This window comes from Anarrhichthys ocellatus, unplaced genomic scaffold (assembly GCF_004355925.1).
Source record: "Anarrhichthys ocellatus isolate YVR2014 unplaced genomic scaffold, GSC_Weel_1.0 scaffold51, whole genome shotgun sequence".
In the NCBI taxonomy this organism is placed as follows: Eukaryota; Metazoa; Chordata; class Actinopteri; order Perciformes; family Anarhichadidae; genus Anarrhichthys; species Anarrhichthys ocellatus.
The window spans coordinates 2,770,945-2,786,598 of record NW_022280081.1 but is presented as its reverse complement, the minus strand read 5'-3'; the positions used below and the strand labels follow the sequence as shown (position 1 = coordinate 2,786,598).

The 15,654-nt window shown below is 43.7% G+C and overlaps 1 protein-coding gene across 1 annotated transcript in view; it reads left to right on the top strand.

The window, feature by feature from the left end:
- LOC116395887 (polycystic kidney disease protein 1-like 2) overlaps nucleotides 1-15,654 on the top strand; it is a 73,062-nt gene that overhangs the window by 35,832 nt on the left and 21,576 nt on the right. The window contains exons 30-35 of the mRNA XM_031870091.1: nucleotides 4,543-4,670; nucleotides 4,896-5,056; nucleotides 5,625-5,835; nucleotides 6,381-6,482; nucleotides 6,637-6,768; nucleotides 8,020-8,131. Coding sequence (XP_031725951.1) covers nucleotides 4,543-4,670; nucleotides 4,896-5,056; nucleotides 5,625-5,835; nucleotides 6,381-6,482; nucleotides 6,637-6,768; nucleotides 8,020-8,131 — 846 coding nt within the window. The remainder of the gene's footprint in view (nucleotides 1-4,542; nucleotides 4,671-4,895; nucleotides 5,057-5,624; nucleotides 5,836-6,380; nucleotides 6,483-6,636; nucleotides 6,769-8,019; nucleotides 8,132-15,654) is intronic.

Genomic DNA, 15,654 nt, shown 5'->3' with positions numbered 1-15,654 from the left:
AAAGCGGGACAGGCTTGCGCACCTAACACGGTGGTTACTCCTGAGGGTTGTCTTTCCCGCGTCAGTTAGTTTCCTCACGGAGGTATCAGAACAATACCGTAGGCCTTTTATCTCACACCGTAGCTGAATCGTTAGGATTTCGGAATTAATTGTCTTCCTGAGAGTCTTGTACGGCTACGCCCTAGGCGCTCTCAGTAGGATGTAACCCTAACACCCAGTATGAATTTCTCACCATTTTATGACTAACACTGCCAAGTCTTCACCCAGGGTACTCACCTTTAAGTTCCTCTGGTAGAGTCAGTCGTCACCTCTGTATCACACTGATGAGGGACAGGGGAAGAGAGTCAAATTGCTCTAAAAAACCAGAGTCTCTAGTTTGGGTCCAGTCACTTGCAAATTGTAAGGCTGTGGTTTTATTAAAGTTTTTCCAAAGCAATCACATAAAACAATTTAAATTCAATGAAACAATCTCAGTGGTATAAAAACTAATGCTGACATCCCTGCTTGTTTTCAGGGTCTCTCAGTCAGCTCTCACTGTGAGTTTTTTCTTTTTTCTTCTTTTTCATGCTGTCTTCTCTCCCATCTCTGAATGGGACAGCAGAAGGGTGTTCTACTCCCCGCTCAGGGGGCAAGACCCCTAAGGGTCTATTAAGTAAGTCTCTCCCAGTATCTACGCTGGGGAAAAAGGAAGGGGCAAAAAGGGCTAAAAGGCATATCTCAGTTTTTCTGCTTCTTTATGCTACTCTGATTCTAGTACCTCCTCTAATCACATGCGTCACAAATACAGGAGGCATATTGTACCAGAGTTAGCAACAGAATGTAACTGGTTGTAACTGGTTTTGTCCGGATAGAACCAAAGCACTATTCAAGGCTAAAATGACTGTTAGAAAAATATAGCCTGCTTAGACACTTTATCTATCACTTCTATCATGAAATAAAACAGTTTATATTTTAAATCACATCTAATGTGAAATAAAACATTTTATGTTAAATCACATCTAATATGAAATAAAACAATTCATGTTAAATCACACTTATCATGAGATAAAACAGTTTATATTTTACAATGGTTATAAAAAGTGTAAACAAGTTATATATTGTGATGATTATAAAGACAAACAAGCTATATGTTGTGATGGTTATAAAAAGTCCATCCATCCATCCATTTTCCTCCGCTTATCCGGGGTCGGGTCGCGGTGGCAGCAGGCCAAGCAGGCTGACCCAGACTTCCCTCTCCCCCGCAATATTTTCCAGCTCATTCTGAGGGATCCCGAGGCGTTCCCAGGCCAGCTGGGAGATATAATCCCTCCAGCGTGTTCTGGGTCTTCCCCTGGGTCTCTTCCCAGTTGGACGTGCCTGGAAAACCTCCAATGGGAGGCGTCCAGGAGGCATCCTAATTAGATGCCCGAACCACCTCAGCTGACTCCTTTCGACGCAAAGGAGTAGCGGCTCAACCCCAAGTTCCCTCCTGATGTCCGAGCTCCTTACCCTATCTCTAAGGCTGAGCCCGGCCACCGTACGGAGGAAACTCATTTCGGCCCAGTGAATGCTGGAGGTCACAATCCGAGGAGGACCACATCATCTGCAAACTGCAGAGAGGAGATCCCGAGACCCCAAAACCTGATGCTGCGCCTAGATATCCTGTCCATGAAAGTCACAAACAGGACCGGTGACAAAGGGCAGCCCTGGCGGAGGCCAACACCCACCAGGAACGTGTCTGACTTATTGCAGAGAATGCGGACACAGCTCCTACTGCAGTCTTACAGAGATCGGATGGCCCGTTGTAACGGGTCAAGCACCCCCCACAAGAACCGCCGAGGGACCCGATCGAAAGCCTTCTCCAAGTCCACAAAGCACATGTTGGGCAAACTCCCAGAACCCCTCCAGTAGTCTTGCGAGGGTAAAGAGCTGGTCCACGGCCGGGATGGAATCCGCATTGCTCCTCTTGAATCTGAGGTTCCACAAACGATCGGAGCCTCCTTTCCAGCACCCTGGCATAAGCCTTCTGCGGGAGGCTGAGTAGTGTGATACCACGGTAATTCGAGCACACTCTCCGGTCCCCCGGGACCACCACCCCGGTCTGCCAATCCCCGACCCCCATGCGACATTCAAGAGGCGTGTCAGCCAAGACATCCCAACCATGTCCAGCGCCTTCAGCATCTCAGGGCGGATCTCATCCACCCCCGGCGCCAAGGAGCTTTTTAACTACCTTAGCGGGTGAGGCCCCCCCCCCCCCCCCAGGTCTTCAGGTGCTGCAGAGAACATGTTGGTCGGGTTTAGGAGTTCCTCAAAGTGCTCTTTCCACCACCCGACGATGTCCCCCATCCGGATCAGCAGTCCCCCCGGCTGAGAACAGCCTGGGGTAGGCCCTGCTTTCCCTTGCTGAGCTGTTGGATGGTTTGCCATAACCTCCTTGAGGCCAACCGAAAGTCCTTCTCCATGGCCTCCCCGAACTCCCCCCATGCCCGAGTTTTAGCATCCGCGAGCACCGCAGCTGCAGCCCTTCTGGCCTGCCGGTACCTCTCAGCTGCTTCAGGAGACCCCTGGGCCAACCAGGCCTTAAAGGTCTCCTTCTTCAGCTTGACGGCTTCCCTCACCTCCGGTGTCCACCACCAGGTTCTCGGGTTACCACCACGACAGGCACCAATGACCTTCCGGCCACAGCTCCTAGCGGCCGCGTCCACAATAGAGGCTTTGAACATGGTCCATGTCCCCAACCTCCCTAGGGATGTGTGAGAAGTTCTTCCGGAGGTGGGAGTTAAAGACCTCCCGGACAGGGTCCTCCGCCAGACGTTCCCTGTCCACCCTCACTATACGTTTGGGCTTGCCGGGTCTTTCCAACCGGTTCCCCCGCCATCTGATCCAACTCACCACCAGGTGGTGATCAGTTGACCAAGACATACGGCCGCAGATCAGATGATACGATTACAAAGTCGATCATTGATCTCCGGCCTAAGGTGTTCTGGTACCAGGTACACTTATGAGCCACCTTATGTTCGAACATGGTGTTCGTTATGGCCAAACCGTGGCTAGCACAGAAGTCCAATAACGAGACACCACTCGGGTTCAGATCGGGCAAGCCGTTCCTCCCAATCACCCCCCACCAGGTTTCCTCCGTCATTGCCCACGTGAGCGTTGAAGTCCCCCAGGAGAACTATGGAGTCGGCAGGCGGCGCCCTTTCCAGGACCCCTCCCACCGACTCCAAGAAGGCCGAATACTCTGAATTGCTGTTTGGTGCATAAGCACAAACCACAGTCAGAGCCTTGCTCCCCGCAACCCGTAGGCACATGGAGGCGACCCTCTCGTTCTCCGGGGAGAACTCCAACACAGTGGCGCTCAGCCGGGGGCTCGTGAGTATCCCCACTCCTGCCCGGCGCCTCTCACCTTGGGCAACTCTGGAAAAGGACAAAGTCCAACCCCTCTCCAGGATCTTGGTTCTAGAGCCGGTGCTGTGTGTGGAGGTGAGTCCAATTATATCTAGCTGGTATCGCTCCACCTCCTGCTCCGGCTCTTTCCCCGCTAGTGAGGTGACGTTCCACGTCCCTAGAGCTAGTCTATGCTGCTGGCGATTGGCTCGCCCAGGCCTCCGGCCTGACCCGCCGCCCGGTCTGCATTGCACCCGACCCCGATGCTTGTCCCTGTGGCTAGTGGGTCCACAGGGTGGCTGCTCCATGTTGTTTCTTCGGGCTGAGCCCGACCGGGCCCCATGGGTGAAGGCCAGGCCACCAGACACTCGCCGACGAGCTCCCCTCCTGGGTCTGGCTCCAGGAGGGTGCCCCGGTTTCCCTGGTCCGGGCAAGGTGGCTGAAGACCGTGGGCTGCTTATCATCAGGGTCATTTTGAACCGCTCTTAGTCTGGGCTCTCCCCTGAGACTCATTTGCCTTGGGAGATCCTACCAGGGGCTACTGCCCCGGACAACATAGCTCCCAGGATCACTGAGCCACTCCACCACGTTTAGGTGGCGATTCGCGGAGGTTATAAAAGTAAACTTATATGTTGTGACAGTCATAAAAAGTGAACAAAATATATGTTTGTGATGGTTATACTTTTACGTTTTCATATTTTTCTACAATCTCTCAACACAGTTCACCGCAAGATCAAAAATACAAGTTTTTCTTCTTACCTGTTTTGGTGTGAACGGGACGATAGGGAACTTGCTCAACTCGCCGAAGGAATACATTTGACAAAACTCTCTTTCCAGAAATCATGACGCGGTTACTCAAGATAATCCACAGACCTTGTTGTGATCTTCATGTTCCGACATGAAAACTGCTCATTCAACATGTACTTTTGACTATGGGGTGAACTGGCCCTTTAAACTAAAATTCTTGCCAGATCTTACACATTGCAGCTTTAAAGAGGATGTGTAATGTCATTGTAACACCAATCTGTGCTTCTCATACCAATCTGATTGGATTTTGTTGCTTCTTACAATTTAACTGTATTTTTCCGCCTTCACATTGATATACAGTACCCTATGTAAATGAAATCATGCTAGTCTGCATGTGTTTAAACAATGTTGTTCCTGTTGATTTTATAGGAGCATTTCAGTTGCACAGTGAGCTGCAGAGTGTTCGTCTTTACCAATCAACTGGGGGTCTTCACATCTTCGTTATGGCTGCTGAGATCATATACTTGCTTTTCATCCTCTATTACATGTTCATGCAGGTACACACTAACATAGCTATTAGAACATATGCAGACAGGGCTCATTATTCTGTTCACTTAAACCCTGTCACCCTTTTTGGATTGAAGATGTTTGAAGAGATCTTCTTTTGTTTGTTTTACTACAGTTTTTTCTCCCTTATGGAACTAATGGAAATAAACAATTGTCACGCACACAAACTGGCTCCATTACATTTGACAATCCTCTCTCTTCTCTGTTTCTGGCAGGGCAAATTGATGAAGCAGCAGCGCTGGGCTTACTTCAGGAGCAAGTGGAACCTTCTCGAGCTGACTATCATCTCACTGAGCTGGAGTGCAGTGGCTGTCTTCATGAAGAGGACCCTGCTCGGGGACCGCGATATGACCTACTACCAGAACCACAAGGACCAGTGAGACCAACATACACTGTGCTATACCTTAGCTTTGATTTTGAAGGGCGTGCAAAAACAAGTGTCAAGCCAACACCTTCACAAGTGTAGAAGATGTGCAGTGGGCTTCATATTGTGGTTAGGTGTTTGCTTTTAGCCATGCTAGTAGCTATGGCCATGCAATTTTGTACAGACATTCATGGTCCCCAGAGGATTAATCCAGATAAACCAACAACTCACAGATACGTAGATAGATCGACGTTAGGATGGTTTAGTGATAATTAGCAAATATGCTAACATGCCTGAACATGGTTTTCTTGGTAAACATTGTCTACGCAACAGCATTTTAGCATTTCACTGTTCATGCTGTTTCACAGCATGCTAATGTTATCGTTTAGCTCAAAGCACTGATGTGCCTAAGCAGGGTATAGTCTATGAGAGCTGCTAGTATAGCTGTAGACTCTTTGTTCACTCTAAAGTCTGTTTGCGTAATCTATTGCTGTATATCTCCTACTGTAAATTACAGTGGTCTTTGACAGTGCTCTATTTCTCCTGTTTGTGATAGTTTAAATCTTTCCTGTGTGCGTAGATTTGCCAGTTTTTACGAGACAGCCACAGCAGACTCAGTGCTCCAGTATCTGATCGCCTTCCTGGTCCTTCTCGCCACCTTTAAACTGTGGCACCTGCTCAGACTGAACCCCAAGATGAACCTGATCACTGCAGCACTGCAGCGGGCTTGGAATGATATATCTAGCTTTCTTGTGGTCATTGTGATCATGTTTGTGGCGTATTCCATTGCCGTAAGTGTCTTGCCCATTTACCAAGACCTTCCCCTTTTTCAAAGATCTAGGTCATTGGGGCTTGATTTTGAGATTTGATTTTTCAAAAAACTTTAATTATATTGTATTTTAAAGTTGTCTTGTATCTTGCGGGATATGTTGCTCAATTAAGGCACTTTTAGAAAAGTGAGTAAATTTCACTAAAACTTTAAATTAAATTTAACAGGGAGAATAGAGTAACAGGTACAGTAAAATAAATTTTACGTTCCACCCTGCTAAAGGGTATATAGGGATTCAGATATTTTAAATGTGTGTGTGTATATTGGGGTTATTGTGTAGTGATGTGTTGGTGCCTCAGTTAGGATGTATTAAATATATCTACAAATTTTAATGTTGTAATTTACAGTATTTGTTGTCTATAGTTAAAATGGCAATATATGATTAGTGAATGAAAAACGAATGACCTAATCTCAATCCATTAACTCCAAAATGATCTATTTATTACTGTAAAGCTGAAGGCTTTATCGAGAGAAAATATGTTCGTGGTTCCTCTGATCTCTTTCTAGTGCAATGTGATTTATGGCTGGAAGATGTCCTCATACAGAACTTTAGCAGATGCTCTCGTGACCGTCATCAGTTTGCAGATAGGCATCTTCAACTATGACGAAGTAAGTGAGCTCTTCCCCAACTCACATATTATATGTAAAATACTTTATGGAGGAATAATAGGGTTATAATGCAGAATCTCTAACCAATATCCATGTGCATGAAGAAGGTTCCTCATCAGCTCAAACTGATATTGATGTCTCACTTGTTTGCCAGGTCATGGACTACAACCCTGTGCTTGGTGGATTACTATTTGGTTCCTGTATTGTGTTTATGACATTCGTGGTGCTCAATCTTTTCCTCTCAGTGATCCTGGTGGCATTCAAACAGGAACAAATACATCACAAGGTAACATTCATCACAAGTCATTTTGAGCAACTAATCCAGGGTTTTAGAACAAATTTTAAGTCTAATTGAAATTATTTTGATGCAGATACAGCATATCGTTTCAGGCATACAGTATACTGTACAATGTTTCGGGTAATACGCCAGTGAGGGGTTTCCCAAGAACCCTGTTTGCAAGATTAATATCAGAGTTGATCAAATAATTTTAATGGAAGTAACATCAATCTCAATTCTAGCATTGTGGCTAAGTGGAGAGCAGGGCCGTCCTTCAATCAGAGGATCGGCGGTTTGTTCCCCGGCTCCGCTAGTCGCATGCCGATGTGTCCTTGAGCAAGACACTTAACCCCAAAATTGCTCCCGTAGCTATGCCTACGTGTATGAATGTGATAGAATCTGAATTGTAAGTCGCTTTGGATAAAAGCGTCTGCTAAATGACTGTAATGTAATGTAATGTAGCAAAAAAAACGTTTCAGCATAGAAGCATACTGGGTGTGTAAGGAGGCAACTGTTAGCGTCTCTAAAAGGTGACGATATATCAGAGTCAAGTTTAAAGCTTTGTTCGCTGCTACCAAGTGGTAGAAGCTTTCGTTATTAATTGTTAATAGGTAATATACAGTGCAGCTCAAAAGCAAAGACGGCGTGTAAACAAAATTCGAACAAGCCACTACCACAGACCTTATTAGACTACCTGAGCAACAACAATGCCAAAGTAGTTCTGGATCAATCATATTGTTGCTGCTGCAAATAAATAAAAAGGCTTTTATTTAGCTCAACACCGACAGAAGGTAGCTGGCAGTTGTTGAGCCTTCTGTAATCAGACAGATCAACTCAAGAAAACTGTGAGGGTTTCAGGGCTTTTGATAATCTAATAGTGATTTGCCGGTGGCACTGAGATCAATAACACCACTTCCCTATTGCAGCTGCATAGTAACTGCCTCTCTTCACTCTCAAGTGTCACATTTTTACACAAACAATGGTACACCTGCAAGTTGTCACTGCGATAAAGGAAACGCTTTTGTTTCATTGTTATTCTAGGTTGGGCTTTTGTGTTCCCCAGTAACTTTCCCACAACTGAATTGCACTCCCATTTTGAGTTTTTCACATCGCCTCAAAAGAAAAAAAAAAGATGAAGGAACAAATTGAGATCATGGGTCAAAAGCACATATGTCTTCAGCAGTGGGTAGCGTCGAGAGCATCTCTCCAATATGTCTTATCACTCTAACATGATTTTGTCATCTATCCTCTCTTACCCAGCCCTCAGACGAAGAGGAGATTGTCGACCTGATGCTTAAAAATATCTTCGGTGTTTTTGGGATCAGATATGAAGATACAAAAGACACCCGGGGGCCTGATGAGAAAGAGGACGGTGACTTGACCCTGAATAACAGCAAAAATACCCTTAACGGTAGCTAAATTTATGTAAACATTTTTCAGACATCTGACAACTCACTAAACACACTAATATTCACATTTGTTGTTGCTTGTTGTTCTTTGCTTGACTGGGAGATCATCCTGAATTGGGTCCAGTCAGATGGCTGAGAGGACTTTTTCAGAATGCTCTTTCATATTTTTAGGTTGTAGAAAGTCCTCCCTACAAAGAGACGCTATTTTTTATGAAGGGTTTGTAAAACAATATAAAAATGTTGGTTTATACATGGATAACAAAATGCTGAACAATGGTTCAGTCAGAATAACAGATAAAAGGGTAGAAAGAGAGCAACAGTTCAAAAAGAACAGCAATCATTCGTCATTAGTAAAATAAATTGTTAGCTTAGCATCAAAATGTGCGCGGACTGAAATAGGAACAGCTTCTTGTTTTACAATAATGCTTCCTATAGAACAAGCTAGAATTAACAGACATGTTGCTTTAGCAAAGCTCTTCTTCTATCCTTACAACAGAAATAGAAGGTCTAGGTTTAGCACTATTGGAATATCAGCCAAACTTGAACTTACAAATCTAAGTTTAAACCTGCTTAATTGAGTAGACGACCAAAAGAAAGACAAAAATAAATATGTAAATATTTAAAGCCCAATTGCACCATTGCAGTTTAATAATGATCTCGAGTCAATTACACTTTTCTGGACTGAAATACAAATTTAAAGACAAAGGGTATTTGGAGGAAAAAAAAAAGTTTGTGAACGTATTCTCCCCTGTCATACAACACTGTGGGCTCATCAATTAAGTTGGAAGTTTTAACTATTTAATTCTTCTTCTTTTGGGTCCAAAACAAATGCAAATAATACATTTAATGTCTGAACTGATCTGTTTTCATCAATTTATTTGAGCAATTATTGAAGGAAAGAAGAAAATAACAATAAAACAAGTGATTCCAAACCTTTAAGGCAGTGTACCCATCGGTTTGTTTAACTGTAATGCATGTTGAAAAGTATGATTAAAATGTATTTTGTTATATGAGCATTTAATGTGTTATGTTAATTAAAGAGCACCATGGTGATCATGGTTTGTTACTTTTTCAAGTGTGGTTTAATATTAGAGGAAACACTCATTGAGCAGCTACCTTGTCATTACAGCGGAAGATCAACTGCTCTGTTTACAATGCAGTCCAACAGACTTGCATTATTTAAATAAAAAAATAAAAACAGTCTGTAAAAACATTATTACAGCACGATCTGATTTCATGCAGGGCATCGCGTGATAACAGAAGGGCACAGTAAAGTTGGTTACCTTGCACAGTAGTTAGAAGTTTATGCCTGCAGCTCTTCATCTAACTTAGCCTTCCCTTTTCTATCAGTCCATTGAAATTTACACATTTTTTGTGTCTGCTTCACGATGAAGGCAACCTGAACAGGGGTGAACATGTAGACAGTGCAGGCTGTGCTGTTGCACTGGGGCCCATGCAGGATTTGGGGGCCTATAGAGACAGCAGGCCCTCCAACACTGTTTCAGATAGCCAACCCCAAAAATACACCAGTACACACAAATAATTAAGAGACAGCGCCCTTTGCTTTTAATGCCCTGAAAAATGCAAACCCATCTCTGTCATAATTTATTACTTTTCTGTGTGCTTTACCTACACTATAACATTCTTATTTTCAAACTATTTGTAGCCCACCTACTCAATTCAAATTTAGTTCAGGATCTTGAGATTATACTCCTGTTGCATTGGAGGTGAATTGGAGAGGGTAAAATATAGAATTTAGGAATGTGCCTACAATAGCTCAATTTAAACGAATATACTCTGTCTAAGGTGCAGAGAGGCCTGGTTAGCTTATGATACAGCTATACTGTTCTATGAGTTCAAACTCCCATGCATTCCTATGTATCCCTGTTTAACCCTTACTTGCTACGTTGACATACATCACTTTAACACATATTTAACAGTCAACATTTATTTCTCTTCAACATTGTGACCCACATAAACATACAATATAACACACAATAATAATACCCAAAAAGGTGATAGTCAGTGTGACGGTACCAGGACGTTGGCGCGCTTGTTGGAGCTCATTTGAAAACCTTGGGGAACATCTGTGTTGTACTCACTGCTCCTCGGTTACTCAGAGAGCAGCAGGTCTTCTCTCCACAGATCCAACACTTTTACTAGTAGCCTCAACAAGTCCGTCAGTTGAAATCACGGGCAGAAAGTAGCCTGAGAACAGCCCACTTTATTTCTCTTCAGAGCCGCACCGTTATGCTGCGTTCACACCAAACGCGTCGCGAATTATTCGCGCGAGTAGATTACATACAAAGTCTATGCACAGACGCGATGAGACTGTCGCGGCGCGAATCTGCGATGGCGCGTCGCGATGCACGTGAATTTGTGGCGCGATGGACGCGAATCCGCGTCAAACGGCAAATCGCCCCGACGCGCGAGTTGAAATTTTTCAACTTCTGTGAAATATTCGCGTTACACCCCGGCGCGATAGCCTATCTGCGTTGAGTTGCTCCCCCTGTCATCAGCGATGTCCTGCCGTTGCTGAATCAGAAACAATGGAGGAGAAATTAATAGTGGCGCGTCCAGCACGATTGGCGCGATTCACGCGAATTAACACTTGGTCCCTGGCGTTTTGACCGGTGGCGCGATGGACGTGAATATGCGGCGCGACGAATTCGCGACGCGTTTGGTGTGAACGCAGCATTACTCCACGAACCTCCGTGTTGATCCTCGACGGACTGTCCTGTCAGCCTTTTCGTCTCCCCGAAAAGGAAACCTCACCTCTGAAGTTAGAGCTTCCTGTTAAACACTTTTATACTATCCTTTCAGTTATCTTCTATGTATTAACATTGTCCAGTGTCTGTGTTTCTGAAGTTAAAAACAACAGTACACTCTGTCATTCCTCTCAGCTCTTTCTTTGTTTACTTCGCGCGTCCCGGTCATTAGTCCCGCCCCCTTGAGAACCCGGTAGGTTACCCGAGAGTCTCATCAGATTCTTCTGATTGGCTGGCAACACATTTGACACCTAAACAACCAATACGATAAGGACAGGAGAGGTTCAAGGGCAACTCGAACTGTTGGACACATAAATACTTTTCCAAACTATGAACACAAATGCAAAAGTACTGTTTTATAGACATTTAAAAAAACACATGTAAACAAATTAGCCGGGCGCTACATATTCAATTAAATTTCCCATTTTCTTATTTGCTTTGGTATTTTTGTCATATACAGATATTCATTGATGATCGCTGGTCATATTGTCCAAAGTCAAGTCTCTATTTGATCATTTGACGAGACAAATACAATGATGTGTGTGTGTGGGTGTATGCTTCATAACTAACGAGTGTGCACTGGAGCCCGTCATAAGTACCTTACACCACTGCAGCTGAATCCTTCTGATGTGCGACAGTAGGACGTGACGTTAACATTAACAAAACTTAATACAGCTCTGAAACAGTGAGATTGTGGATTGTGAGCAGTGAGGCTGTTATAAACAGGAAGGATATCCAGGCACTCCAAAATAAAAGTACAAGTAACAATGAGAAAGGAAATACTAAAAAGTCTTTATTGTAGTGGTTTATAGTTTAACAAACCTCACCGATGTAGCGGCAGCACATGACCTGGATAAATAACATGACGGGAGAATTGAAAATAATGGAAAAACTCCAAATAGTATCAAATGAAATTACATTGAAAACATTTTTTCATTAAAGAAGATAGGTACCCAGACAAAGGTATTTTTTTGTTTGTTTTGTTTTTCACAGGCAACAGGAAGTCTATATCCTTATTGAGACCAGGATACTATAACAAAACACACTAACTACAACTTTAACACTTTGGACCCTTGGGCAGTCCTAGTATAACCAAATGAACACAGTGTGTATAGTGGCAGTATCTCTCAGATGCAAATCATCGGCACACAGGACAGCTCCTGATGCTCCTGCTTAAGCCCCCAATAAAACCAGTTTACCGACCAGTTGCTTTGCATAACTACAGTGTCTCTCTTGGTAATTAGCATGTCTTTGCAGCCTTGAAATACTGTACTTATAGTTTTCTTTCCCCAAAGTAAGCACTAGATGGCAGTCTAATATAAGCACCGTTTAGTCATCCAAGGATATAATGCAATGCGAATGCACCTGTTTTGAAGGCCAGTTTCTTATGACTGGAGAATCTCTGGAGAGTACTTGTGTAACGCAAACATTTAAACAATATTCCATTTCAAGATCAATTTACCATTGTAAAAATAAATACTTCCATAAATATGTTCATTATTTGAAATGTACCCATTGTTTGGCAGATATTTTTAATAAAAAGAAATGTGGTGGTGTTGGCTAATTGCTGATATAATGGAACTGGGAAACTTTAAAAGCATGAATAATGAAGGTACAATTGCCTAAAGCAATTGTGAAGAATTTTTAAAATTAGATTTAATTGAGTTATATAAAAAAATGCATCAGTGAGGTGAGGAAAAAGTGCACCCCATTGACAATGTTGTGATCCAAAACTCATTACATCTACACCCTCTTCTCACAGAGTCTAATGTGTCAAGTCCTGCAACTTTTCTTATGGCAAAGGCAAAGAAGAAGGCTCCAAGCTTCACGTTAATCCTCTTAAGATTTGTCTCAGCCTATCTATTCTGCTGCTTATGGGTATTTTCCTAAGTAGGTGCCACAGCAGAAGAAGACATGAGTATGTGATAGGACCATAAGAATGGAAGGTAGTAAACTCTGACGTGAAAGCACGTACCGTTCTGCACTGTCGTGAACGAGCAGCAGGAGCTGCCGTGAGCCGCCCCAAAGCAATCACAGGCGGCTACTCCCAGCTGCAGTCAGAGAAGAGAGGAGACGCACTCTCTGCGTATTCATGTATCTGCACTCTGTAGTTAGTGCATTTATAGGTATTGAGCTTCATTTTTACACTAAAAAATAATAACCGTAGCTGTGTTTCAGCTCCAGGACAGCAGTGAAGGCCCAGGTATGAAATGCACGGCCCGCCACTGAAATCAGCCGATATGTTAAATGTATTTCTTTACTACCAGAGTGAATCAAAGACAGCCGTCTCCCTTAAGCAGCCATTGACCATCGTCTTTTTTTGTGCCTACCATAAAGGCTACATGTTTTGCCACCTGAACAGGGGTGTAAATGTAGACAGTGCAGGCAGTGCTGTTGCACTGGGGCCTATGGAGTTAGGTCTTCTTCATAGAGAGAGAGCAGGCCCTCTAACAACACATAGGGTGGAGAGAGGGTGGCTCATTTTCTGACCAGAACAGATTATTTGTTCTGTTCCCATGAGTCGCGCTCCTTGGAGGGGGCATTCCCCCTGCTGCCCTCAAGCCCTCTCCAGCAGGCCAGTAGAGCTAGACAAACAAGACCAGTCCAGGACCAGGTCCAGTCAATTTGTCTGGACAAATCTGGGGATTTGGGGCCACGGCAAAGCTATGCGGGGACGAGTGCTAATTGTTTGTGTGCCAAGCAACTCCCCTCAATCCCCTGGTCTCTCAAGTCACTCTATTCACCCCGTGCCTTTGTCTGGGAAGTAACTTGAACCTGACACATCGGACCAGGGAAAGTGGAATTCAGTTGTTTTTATCCCCCATTGTCCAGGCATACAAGATAATAACATGACTGTTTTTCTTTTTTCTCAATGTACACTTTTGTCACCCTCAGTCATTGTTTCTGTCGCATGCTCTCAGCCGGGAGGACGGATGGAGAGCAGATGGGTGGGTGGGTGGGTGGGGGGGATATAGTCCTCTTATGCCTACACCCCCTGGTCAACAATATGCTGCGGTACATGTGGCTGAGACAATCTGAGAAAGTGGCTGGAGCCAGGCGTCACCCCGGGCCCCTGTCATCCATCAGTTCAGTCGGGCCCCTCGGTGCACCCCTCGGCATGCTGATCAGAGGATTAGGCCCCCGGAGACGGCATCGAGTCAAGAGCACGCTGGAGAAAGCGGAAAGGCATGCGGGCAAGATGAGGTGCATGCCGGGTTTCACACGCACCCACGCAAGGAGGGGAAAGCGGACGACTGTCGCGAGGACCACACACTCCCCTGCACTAGTGGTAGCTTGTCAGTAGAGGGTACCACAGTGCCGCCACTCAATGTTTGCTTATGGGAAAAAATTATTCCAAAAAATATCAAAGAATAATTGAAATACACTTTTCATTTATTCATGCGAGTTAATGGGGGAATATAAAATGCAACATATTTTATCTCTTCTCATCTTCCCCCATTGCTCCATCCTGGGAAACTTAATTTTCAGCAGCCATTAAAAATACAACCTTTTATTCCTGCCTGTGAAAGATCCTTGTGTGATCCGATGTTGTCTTTTCAATTAAATGTAAAATGGGCCTCAAGTGAGATCCCCTCATATGAAAGGATTCATCCATTAGTAACGCATATGAGTAATGTTTAAGAACATGTACCAACCGTCTTCTCTTAGCTTGGATCGAGTGGTGCCGTTCAGACAGTTTGCTTTTCTCCTTCTCCCGTTGTCCCTTGACTGAAGAATCATCATGCCTTAATCTGAACAATTATAGAGCTCAAATGTGATACTGTTTATTATATTTGAATGACATGAGTATTTTGGCATGGCAACTTGTTGCTCTGTCCAAGAGAACATCCTTCTTTGCACTCGACAGTGAAACATTGTGTATTTTATTCTGTCATCCATCTCTGTGAGTGTCACATTCCCTTGAACACTGCAAACCTAATTTATGGACCGCTTTGCTTTAGCTTTTATTTTTTGGCATCTGATAAAACCTTCCCTTTTTTCAGGTATGACACTGCAATTACTCTCCAAGTGTAGTACTATTTCCTAATATTTGGGGTATCTCAACACTATTAGGGACACTGCTAACTTAGTTGTGTTTAATTTGTCAGCTGATGTCTGACAGATACTATAGAAAGTGTTCTTTTTCTGCACGTGTGACCTTTTATTTTGGGATTGAAACTGGAGCCTTTAGTAATTTGGGTGCTTTATTTATGCTTATGGTCGTGTTTTACTAATCGCACCTAGTCATGAACTGAACGGGTGGCATTCAACAGGGTGAAACAAGATAAATTTACACACTCAGGAGGGTTTGGTGAATCTGATTCGGTAGAGTTGTATAAGCAAACATAATGAGAAGCGTACGAGGATGAGAAAGCTCTAGGTTTAAGGGTTCCTTATTTTTTTTCATATTTTTCTGTATAAATGGACTTAAGTAAAATTAAATATACTGATTTTGAAAAAATACCTGCAATAATTACAACTGTAAGTAACACCTGGTTGCAGTGTTAGAATGATTGTAAATGGTTCCTTTCACTCTTTCAATAATGGCAGCAACCACTTTTAGCCTGCACTCACACACTGCGATGTTTTGTTCCAACCATTTGTTCCTGATCAACATTGTTGTATGGCTGGATTCCAAACAGTTCCCTCCCAGTACATAAAGGTCTCATTATGACATTAACAACCTCTGCTAAAGCAGAAACACAATTCAGGTGGAA